We start from the raw sequence: 18,699 nt of genomic DNA on the forward strand, positions 1-18,699 counted from the left end.
CAGTTCCTGAATAAGCTGCAACCTACAACGAGTTATACATACAAACAGATTTTAAATGTCATAAATGTAGCTGTCCTGTTTTCAAAACACAGAGTTTATGATAGCCTGGGGTGACACGTGTGACACTCTTCCTGAACAGGTGCTGCATCACTGTTAAAAATGTCAGTAATAAGATCAGCCAGGGCATTATTGTGAAAGAAATGCAAGATTTTTACAGTCCTTAATATTTGTGCCAGGAGAGGCAATAAAGGTCAGTCAGCTGATGTTTAGCAACTTTAGCGCCTCTTTATGTTTCTCCAGGTCTTTTAAATTTTTCTGGAAATATATAGGGAATTTTTCGAAAAGATGTTGGCTCATTTGGAGCTGATGATGAAACCGGACTGCTCGATATCTTCTCCAGGTTCTTGCTTGCCGTCTGGTGGCTGAAGGTCAAAAACTATGATTCACATCATCCTCAAACTGTTCAATAAACATGGAAGCATCTGCATTTGTTATATTTTGCTTGCAAGTGTATTCCTGAGAGCTTGCTTTTCATTCCTATTTCTTTGGCTTGGTTATATCAAGGTTTAGCATGTATTCAAGAGTTGTTTTGGCTCTTCTGCCTTTACCAATCTGTATGTAGCAAAAAGAGAGGAGAGCTGAACCAGACGGAACATGTTTAATATTAAGAGATTCCTTCCTTAGTTTGTCCTTGATGCTGCACTTACAATTTTATTACTGACTGGGCCTTGAGATTATATATTTATAACACGACCTCCATTACAAGTGTTTGCAATAAGTTAGAATTAAATTCCTAAGGAGGATTTGATGAAAAACATCCTTCACTGGTTTCATTTTGACAGGGTTTTTAAGGGGGGCCTGTTGTGCTTTTCTTTATTTGTAATCAAACATGTTAAAATGGTGAGTGATCATATTAAACATGGCAAAGGACCCAAGTAATGAGGTCAACGCATGTGCAAATACTGTGAGTCCTTTGCTTGTCAGTGAGAGCCCTGATATGGTCGGATCTGTTCAAATGTTCTGCTTGTGAGCGTTTAATCAGAGGGAAAAGCGTCTTAGAGTGAAAGGAGAGGAGCAAACTGGACCAGCATGAGATAAATATGGATGATTTTAAACTGTCAGTCATTCAAAGTTGCTCTATGAGAGTTCAGCGATAAAAAAAAATGAAGCTGGAAATGAGCATAATGTACTGAAGGTCACCTTGAGCGGCTGATGGTGCAAAAACAGACAAACTCAGATCTCCTCTATTTTTAAGCTGGGATGTACAGAAACATTAAAACTAACTTTATTTATGGTATTATGTTCCTGTAATTGATTCTTAAAGGAGTGTGCACCTCTTTCAGTTGAAGTGCTTGAACTTGTGATGTTTTGGGGATTTTTAATAAATAAAATGTAAAAAAACAAAAACACAAACCCTTGATGTTCATAGTTTTCTGTGCACACAAAGTCAGTTTAGCATCTAAATGCTTTTTATATATATAAAGATTTGCATTCAGGCTTCCTTTTATTTGGTGTGAGCTTTGTTAAAGCTGTGTAGATTGTGCCATTGGTTACATGAATCACATATATCAGGCAGTGTTAGAGCTGACTAGCTCTGATGTGCTCCAAGCTCTGTGAATTTGTTTGATGGGCTCTGTGACATTTTTTCTGTGACCCGCTGGAGTATCTCCCTGTCTTTTGTTCTGGCAGCTGATTTACAAATTAAGCACAGGGCAGGAATATGAATAATTAGATGAAGAGAAGGGGTGAAGAATAGATGCTGTTGTACAGTGCCACAGAGGCATGGAGAGAGAAATGAGACACCTAATTACTGATTTCAGTCTGATCCATGAAAACTACAAATGTGAGATAATTCATGATTTCAGAGGATAAGAGGATGTGCTCCTTGGCTTCAGGACAAAGGGCTGGTCCTACATATTTCTTTTATTTTGTGTCCCCAGTTTAGCAACTCTATCTTCACTTTTAGACCTCACAGTTTTTTCCCTCCAGTGATTACAAAGAACCACATTAGAGTATTCAAATTGTTTTTTTGTTGCAATGGAAAAAGTAATGTGTTGATTGTTCTATACAAATAACCAGTTATTTAATTGCTTACAAATTAGTAATCAGAGAGCACAGCCTTTATGTTAAAGTCATGCTAGGAAAAACAGCAATTAGATGTCAGTCCGCTATCAGTTTTCAATTAAATAGGGACAAGTTAGCAGTTACATCAAATTTGTTTGTGACAAACAGTAATAAAGTGCAAACTTCTTGTCTGTTACAAATCAGTTGCTGTCTACGTGCACAGAAATTCATTTTAGCCACTTAAATTCAGACTCTAGTTACAGCTTCATTAACTTGAAGCAAAAATTTAGAAATATGTTCACAAATAGTGATATAGTTGGTGCACAATGGTGATTTATCTGCAAAAAATGTCTTATTTAATGAATCATCTTATTTAATTTACCTTTTTTTTTAATATCAGAATACAACCTGTTGACAACAACATGGCAAGTTGTGCTCATCGGTGCATATATGTGTAAAAAAACATATATTAAAAAAACACATATATAGTTACATGTGGAACGTAACCCTCAACTGGGATTTCCAATTTCTATTTGCAGAGGCCCAGCAACCCTGTGAACGTAATAAAAGTGTAAATCTGTTAAGGCACTGTTGTGTATTTGTAATTCATAAAGCCACATACAGGCGCTGATCAGTCTATCCACGAACATGTTGCAGAAAAAAGAAAAAAAAGCCATTATTAAGATTGTCACCACATAGCTGCTGTTTTTTCTAATATTGTTAACCTGAATCTAACTAGTTTCTTTACTTTAATTAAATTCTTGCTGGCATGTCTGGCAATTAATGGTTTGAATAGTTGCTCTGCATATTTTGTTTAATCACTGATATATTATTTTGTGCTATTCAATATTATAAATATTGCAGATTTTGTGCTGCTTAATCATTAATGATCCATAGATGTTGATATAATTTATCATGCTCCCATTAAAAATGTAATTCATCCATGCTCCTCTCATTTGAATTGTATTTTTCATAATCATGTCTTAGCTGAAATTGTGCCTACGAACATTGAAATTTTGTTGCATGCGTACCTTCCAAAAATAACTCTATTACTATTATTCCAGTTTGAAATAATGTGATTCAGTCTGTTTTTTTCTGTTTTCTCTGAGTTAGACGATCAACTGATTTTTATTTTCGCATCGAATCATTTAATTCAGAACTCAAGTTATGTCCACCCCCCCAAAATAAAAAAGTTTTGCACTTCTGCATATGAAGTCATGCAGTGTGGAGGTTTAGGACCTGAATGCAAGAGTTGAGGTAGAATTTTGAAGAACAAACCATTTATTTTGGCTGATTAGAATCCAAACCCTTTAATAAGGGAAACGAGCACCTGGAGCACCTGGGGGACAGGAAAATGGATACAGCTGGGGAGCAAGAAACAGGTGATGACAAACAAAACGCTGAGACAGGAGAAAGTCAAATTAAACAGAGTTAAACAGAAGAAACTCATTATCGATATACAACAGGAAGTGTTCAATATCAACACAGAAATGAGAACTTAACAGAGGGAGAATACCGACAACTGAAATACTAAACTAATACCAGGAAAACAGAGAGAACTAAACATAAACATATTGTAAAATAAAAATTCAGGTGATAGAGTAAGATATACAGAGGACACACAGGAAGGCTTATAAATAAAAGGAAAGAAGAACCAAACGTTAAAATGAGTAATATCAAACTGAAAGACTGATAAACTCCATCATGACAAAAATGGTCCTTTTATTTTTTAAAAACGTTAAACTGAACTGTTCTTTTTAGCATACAATGATGGAAAGAGGCAGCAAATGTTCTTATTTATGAAACTAAAGGAAAGACGATTTTAATATCTGTGGGGCTTTTTCCCATTTCGTTGGTTATTCCAGTTATAAGTCTGTAAAATGACCTTGGATTTTTTTTATGTCTTCAAACTAAACACAAGCGCATCTGAATCCTGTGTTCTATAATTCTTGTGTTCTTCTCTGTTCTTCTCTCCCGCGCCTGATAAAATCCTCTCACCTTGCATCACGACTGAAATAAACCCCGCCTTCAGCAGCTTTAGAGATTCACAAAGAAAAAAGTTGAAAGGGAAAGATGACATCATGGTTGGATTCTGCAGTGAAGGCTCATGTGTGAATGCACTGCAGCAGAATGTTAGCGTGGAAAGACTTAAACACACACACACAGAGCTAATTCACGCCTCAGCTCAGTTGTGCTCCCTCACTCCATTAAATTCTCACACTCCTTTGGTATCCCACGCTTCAACATGTGATGGAGGTAAAAGACCAGCAGACACCTGCCTCAGCTTATCCCCTGCGGTCACCATGACATCAAGAGCAGAGCAAGCAGAGGGCAGATAAAGGAGGCTAACACATCAGAGGGATGTTGCAGATCAAAAACCACAAATCTAATCTAATGTAAAAGCTTTTCTGGGTTTCGTTCATTGTCTCGTAGAGAACTTCACTGTAGCTCGTGGATCTCTAGAGAGATGCAGCTCACTCTGATTCGCAGAGATTGCAGTGTTAAGATGTATAGCTTCATATAGAGTGGGGGAAATAATTATTTTATCTCCGGCTCAATTTGATTTCTGCTCACTTACAAAGACATGAACAGTCTCTAATTTTTATGGTAGTTTCATTTTAGTCAAGAGACAGAATATCAAAAATCATATATCATCTATCATATCATATCAGAAATACCAAAAATCCAGGAAATATCCAGTACATAAAAGTCATCAATTAACTTGCATGACAGTGAAGCAAGTATTTGATCGTGAAGCAAAACATGACCTAGTACTTGGTGGAGAAACCCTCAGCAAGCACAGGGGTAAGACGTTTCTTGTAGTTGGTCACCAGGTTTTCACGCATCTAAGGAGGGTTTTGGTCTTAGGTTTCTTGGCTGACGCTTGGCAACTCGAAGCTTCAGCTTCCTTCACGTGTTTTCTGTAGGATTGAGGTCTGGAGACTGGCTAAGCCACTCCATGTACTTCTTTGTGTTCGGGCAAGACCCTACAAGCACGTGTGTGGCACAACATCGGTCTAAGATCCGAATTCTGATTGCAAAAGCTGCCAGACAAGACAGGCCGAGTTTTACTGTAACACAATGAGGGCGAACGTTCAACAGGGACCTCAGCTGTGGCATTTCCATCACGTTTTGGCACAAAACAATATTTTTTTACCAACCAAAACAATCTCAATGGTAACTTTGTGCACTTTCCAAACATATCAAAGTGTTTTTCTATTTACACGTATTCACACTCCAGTGAACACACCGGGAGCAACTCTGGGTTCAGTATCTCGCCCAAGGATACTTTGGTATGCAGACCGGAGCACGGATGATACCACCAACCTTCCGATTAGTAGATGACCTGCTCTACCCCTGAGCCACAGCCACCTCTACCCACCAAGTGATTTAGTTCCTGTTTCTCTAATTAGTTGCAGCTTTGTTTGCTTCTTTTATATAATTAAAGCTGAATATGTTTCAGTTTTGGACTGCTGTTTTAAGAAAGCTAGACCAAAAATACCATAATGTAGAGCTCGGGTACTATAGTGGAGCTTTTTTCTTATTTTTTGACATGTTATGGATGAAATGATGAATGGAGACAATAACTGGGAGGTGCAATAATGGATTGCATTTATTAAATGATGAATGAGAAACATTAATTACCACCGACCTAATGATTTCTGAAACTGTGAGTTTTGGCAGGCTCCATTTCATGAATATTCTTGTCCAAGGTGATCTTTTGTGCTTTTTCACTCTTTTTAGTGTCATATATCATGTTTTAAGAAAACATACCTTTTCAGGCTCTTTTATCTTTCATCTTTTATGATGCTTCATTCACCAGTTGAGCTTGATAAATAATTACCACTTCTAATAGTTTCTTTTGACTTGTGTTCACGTCATGCTACCCAGAGAGAATATAACTGTAAGGACATTTCTCTGTGAACCAGCAATTGTGTTTGCATCCAAAATAATATAAGTAGCTTTAGTATTTAGCTTCACTAAGTATGTTCCAGTTAAAAGCAAACTGAAAAATCATATAAAAATCTATTAGGAAATCCATTAATAAAAAATCCAACCACATGAGCAGCTTTTTCTTAATGCATCTGTGCTCACACTGCTGATGTCTTCGCTCAGACGTGCTGTATAAACATACATGCACACACACATCCCTCGCACATACGCACAACAAGTCGTTCTCCTCCTCCTTCCACCCTTTTCATCAGCAGTCAGTTAAAAGCGCTAATGGACAACAGTGAAACCTAATGCTGCTAATGCTCCATGACAAACATATTTATATCCTGTCAGACGGCTTCACTCGGATGTAACTGGCCTCTCTGATGCTTCCTTCTTATTTTGGTACAACTATTACTACTTTTTGTACTACTATTAGTAATACAGACTAGTGGTATTACAACTACAAAATGTGTTAATCACAAGCTGTTAGCCAATGAGCAAACTTTGCCTTATTCTGAAATTGTAAATGAACATTGTGATGTTTGAAATCTTAATCTTATCACGTGTTCAAGTATTCACTGAGAGAATAGATCGAGTACTGTAAGATATCAAGCTGTCATCACTTCAGCTGGTGGTGATGGTGGTGCTTTGCCTCTATTGCATCTAATTTGGTGGAGCTGCATTGAATTTTTCAAACACATCACTGAAGCAATGGTATATGTTGTTTTCTTGAAAAAGTGATTGTTGGACTACTTCAAATCCCACTGTGGTGAGACTTCCAACATCATCCAAGGTTATCCAGCCCCGTATCTTTCATTTTGGCCGTATGGTTGTGTAGCCATAACTGACGGATTCGGAGGATGATTTTTAGGCAGAAATTTTGAAAAAAAGAAAAACAAAGCCTACTTGAGGGATTGAAAATCATTATTATGCAGACTTTCCTCCTCCACACACTAATGGGAAGACATCCACTGGTAACAGGATTCTGTGGATTTGGCTGAGATGTACAGTAACAGCGAGTTTCCAGACCTCTCCTGGATGCTTTACAAAACACACGTAGCTAATTATGTTCCTGCTCCTCCTACAGATGTTACATCTGACTTGCTGTGTGCTTCTGTAAAACTTAGTTAACACAAATAACATTCTTAAAAGGCATCATAAAGTTTGTATTATTTCTTTTTCTCATACAATATAATTTTATTTACACTACATCTGAACAGCCTTCCTGCAGAGTCAGCATAGCTAATAACATCTTTCCTGGCAGTCCTATACTCCTCTTTGGATGTAAGATGCACGCGTTTCCCATGCTAAGAGGCGCTATATGTGACTCCACGCTCCAGTTTCCCTTTTGGGTTCTGATATATCCCCCCGCGTCGGCCAGGGAGACAGAAATGTTTGACAGCTGTGCTCCCAGATTGCAAAAACAGATGGAATTTCAATGTGAGTGATTGGCAATGGGGAGCCTGCATGCATAGAATAAAAGAGATGGAGGAAGAGAAGGAGGAGGTATGCATGTGCTTGAGAGATATTGCTGATGCATGGTTTGTGTGCAGTTATTGAAACCCAGAAAGATTTTGTGTAAGAAGTACCGAGATATAGCTTTATATTTTGTTTTTTAAGACCTTCAGTCTACAGATGCATGAATTTATTCTAGACCCTCTGCCGACTGTAACAAAATATGTTTATGGCATGTGTGTTTTGTGCTTTTGACGAGTGCCCACTTTCTCAGCTTTCTCGCTTCTTGCTTCTCTTGACTTTGTTCGTCTTTGCTGTACTTGTTTTTTTTCTTCTCCCGCCACCACCTCTCATCCATCCATCTACCTCCACCCCCCGCCACCCGCAGCTCTGTCTCCACTCTCTGAATAATTCAGGCCTGCAGAGCTAGTGTATTTTTGGTTGTTGTCACCTCAACAGTAACACAAATACACCCATACGCGTGCATGCACGTACACACACGACTACGCCAGCACACCCGTGCGTGTCGGTCCTCACAAACGATGCAGACGGAAAAGAACCAGACTCTGTGAGACCGCTGAGACTCGCTAACTAAGAAGAGTCGTACTTACAGGGACTTCACATCATCACCGTGCTCCACCCTGTCTGTGCCCTGCTGTCCCAGCGCTGAATAATAATATGTCTCACTTCTCTCTGTCTTCGAAAGTTACACAAAGTTGGAGTGTTGAGTAATTTGTGGGGAAAGGAAAAACTCTGAAACTTTCAGCGCCTGCTTTTGCTCACATGGATTTCCCTTTACTTCTACTTGTTTTCGTGCATGTGCTGACTTTTGGGTTTTAGGCAGTTTCTGGAATAAATTTAGAAGTCATTACAAGCCAGGCTTTGGTTTTATAAATGTAATCATTATTTGTCTTCATTAGTCCCATTGAGATCAAGAATCTATCATTAAGCTAAGTGTAAAATCTGCTGAATAAAGCAACACATTTGCATATTATTTAAAGGCCAGTTTTGAATTTGTAGGCAACACTAAAATATTTGAGTACATAAAATGCTCGAGGCTTCACTGCATCCTGTGGATGTCAGGAATCATCGAGGGACTTTTTGGCACATCCTGAAGGGGCAGCATAGACCTCACATGATAATGCTGTAATAGTGAAAGTATTCAAGGAGTAAGGGTCCAGTATCCAAAATGTTTTCCAAGAACTTCATGGAAAAATACGTAACTCTCAAATCAAGAAATGATCCAGCAGTTAGTCACTTCCTAACAAACTAACTTTATACCAAGAAGTTTATTACAGCTTATTTCAGGAAAGCATTACACAGACAAACGTGTCCAGGGGCGGGTACAAAAACAATCTCTTTGGATGCTGCTAGGTCTTGTTGTTAGGGGCGTGGCTGCTTTGATTGACAGGTGTGCTGCACAGGCTACCTCAGCCGATCGCTGTTTGCGATGCCTCACCGTCCCTAAATCACGTCACTAAACTTGACCTTTTGGAACATTTTTTATCGAATTATCTAACAAATAAAACTGCTTGTTTGGCGTTTGGTGGTGCTCCAGTTTAGTAAATGAAATTCTAGTATTTTATTAGTTTGTTACTTACAATTAATTAGCAGATAGTCAAAGGAGCTTGCAAAGAAAAGCGTCTGGACCGAGAAGAAGCTTCTCGGATGAGAGGTGAAACGTCTTCAAGTAACTTAAAGAAGTCCAGACGCTTTTCTTTGCAAGCTCCTTTGACTACGATGACCTGGATGACTGAGAACCTTCACAGACTAATTAGCAGATACACGCCTCTGCATTTCACTTACAAAGTGTATTTATGCAAGTAATGATGCTTTTTCACTGCACATTGAATATGGGCACTTCTGGCTCTAAACACCACCCAAAAAACCAGACAAACAAACGAAAACACGACAGTGATCCACATGCTTAATTTGGCACAGATTTTGGGGATGCCCTTCCTGACACAACCTCCCATTTATCCTGCAACTGGGTTTCTGTCTCTTCCTGGTTTTGATCTTATGCATATGAGGCAAAAGGTGTTAACCAGTACAAAAATGATAAGGACGAGTCGTCAAAATGCAGAATCCAGAAGGCAGTGGGTGGCGCTGTGGTCCAGCGATAGCTAAGCCCATCTTTTACATACAGTCTGTAATTGACATGACACACACTATGACCGCTGCTTTACCTTTACACATGTTGTGGTATTGTTTAGTGTTTAGGTGCTTTAAATGTATGTGATCGAATGATTCTAGAAGTTGCAAATGTTTAACAAAAATGCAGACAAATGCGATTCAACGTGAAACCCACGCTCCTGGTTAGAAAGTATGTTTTCTACGACACAGCGTGTCTCTGCACGATCATCTGTAGGGCTGTCGTGCACGGTAAAGCTTAATTTATGTGCAAACATTAAACTATTCTCATGCAGGGTTTCTGGTAGATAGCAGATATAATACTTTTTTAGTTCCTCTGTTCATTATCTCCATTTAGCTCAATTAGGGGATCAACACAGTTTTTCAAGCATACAATTCACAATAGTTTATTTTGGACTAAGATGGTAAACCAGCTGTTTGGCAGTCTGACAGAGACTTAGACTCAAATGATTAATCTTTCTTTCTTTGAAAATTGAACATATTTCAGTTTGCTTTGCCAAATGGGTTAAATGGGTTGTGTATTTTTTGTTTAGACATTTTATGGCTCAATTAAAAAAAAAAATAACACAACCTGACAGATTAATCGAAGTAAATAACTTCATAGTCCAAGCATGAATCTCCTCATTTGTTCTGCTTTAAAAACCAGATTCTCTGTGGAGCAGCATCTCATTGACTTGATAATGATAGCATCACAGCACGATGTCTTTAGTGGAATTTGAAGAGAAAAGAGACATGCCTGTGAGGAGAAACTCAGAGAACGAGAAGGCTACACAGCCGTAAAACAGTCACGTCGAACAGCTGACAGGATAAAACATGGGTGAAGATTGACAGCAGAGCTCCACCGGTGCCAGCTGTAGCAGTCGGACTGTGCAACTTTTCTGAATGTGCTGAGAGGATGTGACTGTTTAAAACTGGAGCTCCCCTTCGGGCCCTGAGGCTGTCTAAATGTTAATATATGGCTGTCTGACATTCTGGTGCTGCAGTCACTGGACTGTGGACCTTCATAGACAGAAACTGGAGGAGAGTTGGAAAGAAGCATAAGAGGAAGCCCTGGGGTGGACATGAGAGAGGCGTGGGGGAGAAAGGTTGAGGTTTGGAGGAAAAAGTTTGAGTAGAGTGATAAAAAGGATTTGGCTTGATGAGAGGTGAATTCCAGGTAGAGGGAGAATGAATTGGTAAAGGAAGGATGGATTTCAAGGGAAGACAGAGCAGAGCATGCAGGCATAGCTGCAGGGCTTAAGGGCCTTTGGGGGAGTTGGAGGATAAAGACCTGCCGTGGGCCACTGGACCAGAGCCTTTGCTCTTCTTGTGTGAGTGTTTGTATATGTGTGGCCTGAATGTATCGAAAGCCCCTGTAGAGAGCCAACGGTGCACATCTGTTCACCTCTTGAGCTCCCACCTTGGCAGAGCTGTGGCCAGAGCGAACCAGTTTTAAACAGATTCTTCTCTGCATTTTTACTGCCGTTTTCTGTTGATCAAACAGGTGCAGTGTGATAATCATACGTAGAGCAGGAAATGCTTGGTTTATAAAAGTTAGGGATGGACCTTGAAACTCATTTGCTTGCTGATTGCATGAGAGAGAAAAAAATCAGAGGGCTCAATGCTGTAAAAGTAAGAAGACTGTGAGAAAACTTTCCGAAGTGAATTTAATTACTTTTTCTCAGTGTATCATATACAGCAAGTAATGCCATCATGATGTTACCCATTCTTCAGCGTAGTGTCATGGTTGGTGCAAAGGGCTGTTATTCCACAAACGTCTATACAACCACATGTCTTTGTGCAGCCCAAGGAGTCGACCCCTGCTGGTTATCAATAGCATCATCACCATTTAATACCATTATCCCAGACATCCTCATAGCCAAGCTGGTTAACTTGGACTTGGACACAATGTGCTGGTGCACGCCATCTCCGTGTGGTACGCTGGTTGCACAACAGCCGATAAGAAGAGACTCCAGAGGGTCACGAGAACTGCAAAGAAGGTGATCGGCCGTCCACTCCCCTCCCTGGACTCCATTGACAGTTATAGATGTCTCTCCAAATCCAGGGCGATTTTAAAAGACCACCTCCATCCTAACCTCCACCTATTCAACATCCTGCCCTCTGGAAAAAGGTTCTGATCCAACCAACAGACTAAAAACAGCTTCTACCTTTGGGCTGTCAGAACTCTCAGTGCACCAGAACACTGACAAACCTGCAGCCTTCCCCTTTGAACTTATGGTAACCTGAGTGTGTGTATGTCAGCGTGGGTGGATGTGGGTGTGTACGCGTGAGCAGACCCCCATACAGTTATTCTGTGCAATATCTTGGCAAATGTGCAATAGTCCCATTTTTCTTTGGTAACTTATACTTTTTTATTGTAACTTATACATCGTATAAAGTGTGTATATATATATATATTGTGTGTTGTGTATATAGTGTTTTTATATTGTTGTTTTGAAATTTGTCACTTTCTTGCACATTTGTGGTTTTGCTACCTAATTTAGTTGTGCAGGCAACTGTACAATGACAATAAATTAAGTTCTAAGTTCTTATGAAAAAGGATTAAAGCGCTTCCTCATTGGCTTCACTGTTCACAGCTGGAAGCCGCCTACATCCATGCTAATAAACCATCTGTGAGCTGTTAACATGAGCTACACTCGGTGTCTGTTCACATATAAAGGGTTATCTTTATCTAACACTTGAGAAGAAGAATGTCTTTTGTGGGAGTGTCCTACAGGAACCTAGCAGATGAAACTGGAGCCCAGTAGTGCAGCAGTAGTGGATCAGTAGTGTTACCGGTTCACCGATGTGATCAGCTCCTTCTTTTCCAACCACAGTCTGAACACACGGCTCCGTCAGAGTGGCTGGACGACTTTGTGAGAACTTTCAACGATCGTCTTTCAACGAGCACCATAAAAGGGCAACAGATCCACAGTTCAGTTTGGAAATGTGACGTCACCACATTCAGATTAGATGAGCGTGCCGATGGCTAAAATGCCTTTAAGTGTAGCCTTAGGCAGCATGAGAAGTATTCAGCAGAGTGATAGAGGTGATTCAGTTATTAGTTTTCCAGTCTTAAGAAAATCCCAGCTTTACGGTAAGCATGTTGCACTGGGAGAAACATAATGATTTACATTTTGTCAAGTGTATTTCTTTTATTTTTTATTTCGTTTGTCTCACACTGCAGCTTCACTTGATTTAAAAGTGCTCGTCTCCCTCAACACACCCACACTCCACCGCTTTCCCGCAAGTATTTCACATCAGTGTGGCGTAATGAACTGAAACAGCCTCACTGAATCAAAGCGTTGATCAAACGCTGGTGAGTGTAACTTCTGTTTGATGTGTTGGAAAGAAGTCACAAATTAACCAAAAACTATCAAACTGAGGTTTTTGTTGTTTTTTTTATTTTTTATCTTTTCTTTCTTTCTTTATTTTTGTACTTTTTGCTGTCATGTCAGGTAACACTGCTATTCTTCCAGTGTGGGATTGATTTATTTGTATATCCACAAAACACACAAATTTAAAAAAGGTATGTTCAAGTCACTTTTTAGACAGAAATTTATGCAAGTGCAAAACAAATAAACCAATAATCTGATGAATATACCAAGGTGCTTGAAAAAACGTGAATGTTAAACCTTACCTCATGAACTCATTTTCACCTATTTTGTTTTGGTATCGTCTCACATTGAGACTGTGGCTGTTCTGAAATAACATGTTTTCCTGCAGAGTATTAGAGAAAAATGTGTCAAGGACATGTGTGTGTACATTTAAGTGTTATAAAAACATTAAACTAACAGTGACTGAACCCCCCCCACCCCCAACCCCCCGACCCACAGCAAGGTCAAATCAATTTTCTTTCTGTAGCACCAGTTCCCCTTAGCAGTCATCTCAAGGTATTCTATAATGTCAGCAGCAAAGACTCTATTAAAGAGAAAACCCCAATGATCTCCTGATCCCATCTGAGCAAGCACTTGTTCATGAAAGTGAAGAAGAACCCCCGTTTAAAAGGAAGAGACCTCTGGCAGAACCAGGCGCAGGGAGAGGAAAGAGAAGACAGAAAAGAGGGGCAAAGAAAGGCCATGAACAAAAAAACAGAAAGTACAGGAGAGTAGACACAAGTAAATGACAGAAAATAGAAGCGTTAACCAAGCCTGGTTTTCCAAGTAGGGAGTGTTTGTATCCTAAACCCAAACTCTGAGCTGATTCCAAAGGAAAGGAAGGAAGGAAGCATAGGCAAACCTGCACTTTGAAGGACAATGAAGAAAAGCTTTTGTGGTGTCAGGTAATAGATCATGTCTCATTTACATATTTAAATATAAGATATCAGATTGTCCCGAAGTAACAAACTGGGGAAGTTTTTGGCCCCTTGATCATATTGCACGCGTTGTCTCTTCTGTTAGTTTAGTCAGAGCTGCTATTTAAGAATTGGAGATTTTAATTCACCCAAAACTAAATTTCTGAAATCTAATGATGTTTGAGAATGCTGCCTCAGAAACGTATGTGCAAACAGTTGCTGTATCGTTTAGCTTGTTTGCCAGATTTGGTAGCAAACAGAAGAGATTTGTACAAAGTCAGCATCAAGGCACTTAATTTTAACTTCAAACTTCTGAGGAATGACTTCGGGGTGTAAGGGCGTTCCTGCTCACCTCGGATCGCAGCTCCGCTGCTGAACACAGTTTGGGACATTGTGTTAAATGTGGAATCTCGTTTTTTCTCACTTCATGCTCATCCTCCCCCTCCTCCTCCGCAGGCCGACTGTCGCTCCAGAGAATACCTTCGCATACACTTCCCATCTGCAGATACGTGATTCAGAGAATGAGGTAAGCGTAAAAATCTTACACGTGTGGGTCTCACACTTTGTTGTACACGCTCACACATACACACTCCAAAGTATGTGTGGTGACTTCATCGCTAAAGTAATTTACAGTCTTAAAAAAAGCTTTAAAGCCAGTGACTCAAAGGAAATTCCCCAAATCCAAAAGTAAAGCCCAGATTGTTGGTACAAAGCCTCATCATTCTCATCGAATTTGCTGCCGGAATTAAGCAAATCTATTATGTAGATGAATAAACAGAAGATAGAGTTGTCTTCAGAAAACTGAAATTGTCTCAGAGTCAGTTTTCTTACTGCTTATTAGTTCAAGCATTGAAGGGAGAGCGGCAGGAAAGAACCCGTAAAGCTGTTCCAAACATTTATGGACTGCACGGCACAAATGCCGATGTCTGTAAGAAAATATTTGAGCTTTATCCTTCATCCTCAGGGAGGTCAGAGGTCATCTACAGTATTTGTGAAGCAGCAGTCCTACAGCTTGTCTTCTGTGACAGGAAATAACTCCATCCTGCCACAGAAGAGTGGACAAGTTTATGTTGAAGAGCCTTTGACGGGTTCTCAGCATTTTCAGGGGGGTGTGGACAGGCCAGAGGTGAACCAAGGACACTTCAGGTGAAGCAGAGACACACAGGCAGTCAGAGAGAGGCAAGGATGAGGAGAGAAAAAGCCTTTGATCCTCTGATTCTCATCTGAAATAACAGGCAGCGCTGCCGAATCTTACCCTACCTTCCTCATTACGGATCAAAGCTGCAGACAGTTAGCACACTCAGATGCTTCGAAAACGCAATCATCTTTCATTTTCCCGAGTATTTTTAATCGTGCACAGAATCAAACCTTTAGGTCTGGAGTGCAGATGCTCGAGCGAGCTCACACTCACGCGCTTGAGGATGTGTGCACCTTCACGTCCCTTGATACCCTACTTGGAAACATAATGGGATGTCCGTGTTCATCCGCTCAGAAGCTTCCTGACTTTGTGAATCCTCTGAGCGCGCTCCACACTTTGATCACCCTCTCTACAAAGAGACTGAGACAGCGAGAGAGGCTTTGTGCTGAGCAGGCAGGGCTACAGCGGGTTCCTCCAGGCCTTAACCCAGCTTTACCCTCTCACTCTCTCACTCACTGCAGGCACATTTGATCAGATGCACTGTACCTTAGTGGTTTGAGCTGAAGTACACACTTTAGGCAGGTAAACGCTTCATTTAAAGAATAGCAAGACTATGATTTGTATGCATGCTGAACGTTTTGTAGGAAATTGCTACTTTGAAATGTTTTTCTATCAGAAAAAAGGGATGCTGCGTAGGAGCAGGTGAGAACCACCTTCCTAACACCACACACAGACACAAAAGTTGCTGTGCTCTTTATTTGTTGCACAGTGCTCGGATTGGGCGTTGTGCCTCGATACTGAATTTTCAGCTGCCGTCAACTCTCCTCCTCACTGTAGCTCCTCCACCTGGTCCCAACGTGCTACTGCATGAATAGAGGAGGCTGATTGGACGTTATGTAACAGGTGTTCCACGCAGCATCCCCTAGCAGTGCACCCTGAACCACCCGCCCCCTCTGTCCTCCCACAGCTGAGCCGCAAACCACACCCCACTACCACAACACTTAAGTGGATCCACTATGCTTTCCTTATTGTCTGTCTGAGCATCAGACTGATTTCAGTGCTCGATTTCTGAAAACTTTTTTACTCCAGGATCTGCAGGTTTCCATCGCTTTTGTTTTTTTAAGGGCAGCCAATTGAAAGAGTGCTCGTTTAAGGTTTAAAGCTAAAAATGCACATTTTTCAAGAGCATAATAGGTTCTTTTTGATGCCAGTTTTTAATTAACTAAATAATTTGTGCTGTTTGTTCATCCATCCATTCATTTTCTTCTGTTTTGTTTTTGTTTCTCTTCTCTTTCCGTTTGTGGTGGATCAGACGTAATGTGATCAAAACACAAGCCTAAAATATTTCATCATCCAATTTTGTTTTTTATCGTTATTATTTTTTATTTTTGCGTGACTCCAATGATTTATGAGCTCTTTTCCAAGTGTGTTTGAAGCTTTAGACTTTTAGAAATGTGAGGTATTTCTGTTCAACATCATTTAAAGGAGCTCTCTAATTTTGACCCGTTTTGGACACTTACTACTACTCCGGCAGTGCTAGTCTATCTGATTTAAAATATCTAACCTTGTGAAGACTCTGTCCCTGGGTGGCAGAGGAAGAGAAATAGTCTCTGTGTCTGTCGGAAAGAGGAGAGACACATGAAAGATGGAGCAGCAGGAGAGGAGACGAGGAGATCCAATAAAGGAGGGAAACAACAGGAGCTGCAGAAGGAGAGAGACAGAGCAAGAGTGTGGAAAAACAAATCAATGGCTGTGTAAGACAGAAAAGGAAAGGAGTCAAGGCAAGACGATAAAAGCTTATCAGTAATGTGAGTGATAGCGAGATATGCTGGATGTGCTTACCTGTTGTGATTTACTCTGCATGACAGTTTGCTTCTGCCTCGGCTTCAGTTTGTCTTTCTGCTGTTTTGCCGTCTGAGTTCTGCATTTAAACACAGCACAAAGTAAATAACAGTCATCATAACAGTATCCAATATGTTTACAGTAGGGTTTTATGTAACCCTTTATCTATGGGCTGAGGGGGCTCAGTGGTCTACTTGGTGCTGTGTCTTTTACATGGGAATTACTGTAAAAATCCAAGTCTGGATTTAGTCTATTCCAGCTGCCATAGGGCGAGAGGCAGAGTACACCCTGGACAGGTTACCAGTCTGTCACAGGGCTAATACAGAGCGACAGACAGCCATTAACACTCACATTCATGCCTATGGCCAATTCAGAATCACCAGATAACCTAACCCCACGCATGTCTTTGGACCACCCAGAGAATTGGGTCAGACTATAACTAATGAAGTTTCTGGTGAGCATTTATTTTTTGTGCTCCATAATAATGTTGTCGATTAAAACGAGACAGAGAGAAAACTACCAAGTTTAGTAAGTAAAGTTTAAAGGGAGCAGGGAAAGCATAGCTTGTTTCAGAAAAATTATAAACTATGTGGATTCCCCAAGTCCCCAAGTATAAGATTAATATAGATTAGTTTGATCTTTTGATTAATTCAAGAACCAGGAGGAGCACAGGGTGACACACAGGTGGGCTACATCTTATGCAGAAGGTGCATTCTGAAAAAGGAGACTCCACGGTGGTGTCAAGGGAAGACTGTAGCTAGGCAACATTTAATGACAGTCTGTAGGATGGATTCGGAAATCAAGAAGAGGAAGCAAGTGAAGGCAGACGTTAAGGATTAAATGGTGGAAGCTGAAGACGGAAGAATGTCGTGCAAGAGTCCAGGAAGGACTTGAGACGAGCTCTGAGTGGTAGGAAGGAGTTGCCAGATGACTGTGAAAGTACAGCTGATGCGGTGAAAGAAACTGCAATGAATGTGTTTGTTGTATCCTCTGGATAGAGGGAGAAGCATGTGAGGCTGGACACTAAGGAAGGAGAAAAGGACTTTTGGCTAGGAAGAAAGATTGAGCTGGAAAGTATGTGCATCTCCATAGGAGAGAAGATGACAGAGGGAAGAAGCTGATGAGCCACAGGCTGAACAGGTTGAGTGCTAGTATTAGTGAGTTACAGTATGTCCAGGTTCTGTTGTTTCATCTTCTGATAGCCCCGTTGTAGCATTGTCACAAACTTTCAATAAGCCATCTGCAAACTATTCAGTTTGAGTTAGTGAGATCAGTTCAATCTACACCCTGCTGTTAGACAAATTTACTGCCCTTTACAAAAACATTTCTAAAATGTCAAGGATAATGTTGGAGAACTAGTCGGGCCAAGGTTGGGCCGATGAGCTCTGTTGGGAGCAGCCGCACTCATTAAAAACTTATAGCAGTACAAGGACACAGCTTGTTGCTGGTAGTATTCAGCATGAGTATTAACTGGAGGACGGAGCTACAGAGGCATTTGGTGTTTCTATTCTTCCACCTCAGAAACACAGGTACCACCGCCTATTACCGGCTGTCAGTCTGGCATTTTTTAAACACAATCACTCAGTCTCAGCTCACTTTGGACTGATTAACTGGCCCGTCATGAGCGAGGATGTGTGTTTGTGCCCAGACTGCGTTATATTGGAGTTAAGCTAACATCTTTTTTTGAGTCTGGCACGTGTTAGGAGAGATTTTTTATGCTTCTTCACACAAATATGTTTGTAGAAATGTACTCATTTTTAATGTGCCGTACTTAAAAAAGATACGTTACGTGAACTTAATACTTTAGCAAAGTAAATTAGCTCTCATTTCTCTTCAGCAA

The 18,699-nt window shown here is 40.4% G+C and overlaps 1 protein-coding gene across 5 annotated transcripts in view; it reads left to right on the forward strand.

The window, feature by feature from the left end:
* Positions 1-18,699, forward strand: part of LOC120734550 (endonuclease V-like) — a 90,482-nt gene that overhangs the window by 20,837 nt on the left and 50,946 nt on the right. For 4 of the 5 annotated variants that reach the window (XR_005696032.1, XR_005696031.1, XM_040033396.1 and 1 more), the window contains exon 8: positions 14,336-14,405. Coding sequence is in view for 3 of the 5 variants with exons in the window: in XM_040033396.1 (XP_039889330.1) it covers positions 14,336-14,392 (57 nt within the window). In the remaining 2 variants the exon portion in view is untranslated. Of the gene's footprint in view, positions 1-400; positions 4,437-14,335; positions 14,406-18,699 lie in introns of those variants that run through there. The other variant, XM_040033397.1, reaches the window with a different exon arrangement.

The sequence above is a fragment of the Simochromis diagramma genome, unplaced genomic scaffold (assembly GCF_900408965.1).
Source record: "Simochromis diagramma unplaced genomic scaffold, fSimDia1.1 OVJJ01000571.1, whole genome shotgun sequence".
Lineage (NCBI taxonomy): Eukaryota > Metazoa > Chordata > Actinopteri > Cichliformes > Cichlidae > Simochromis > Simochromis diagramma.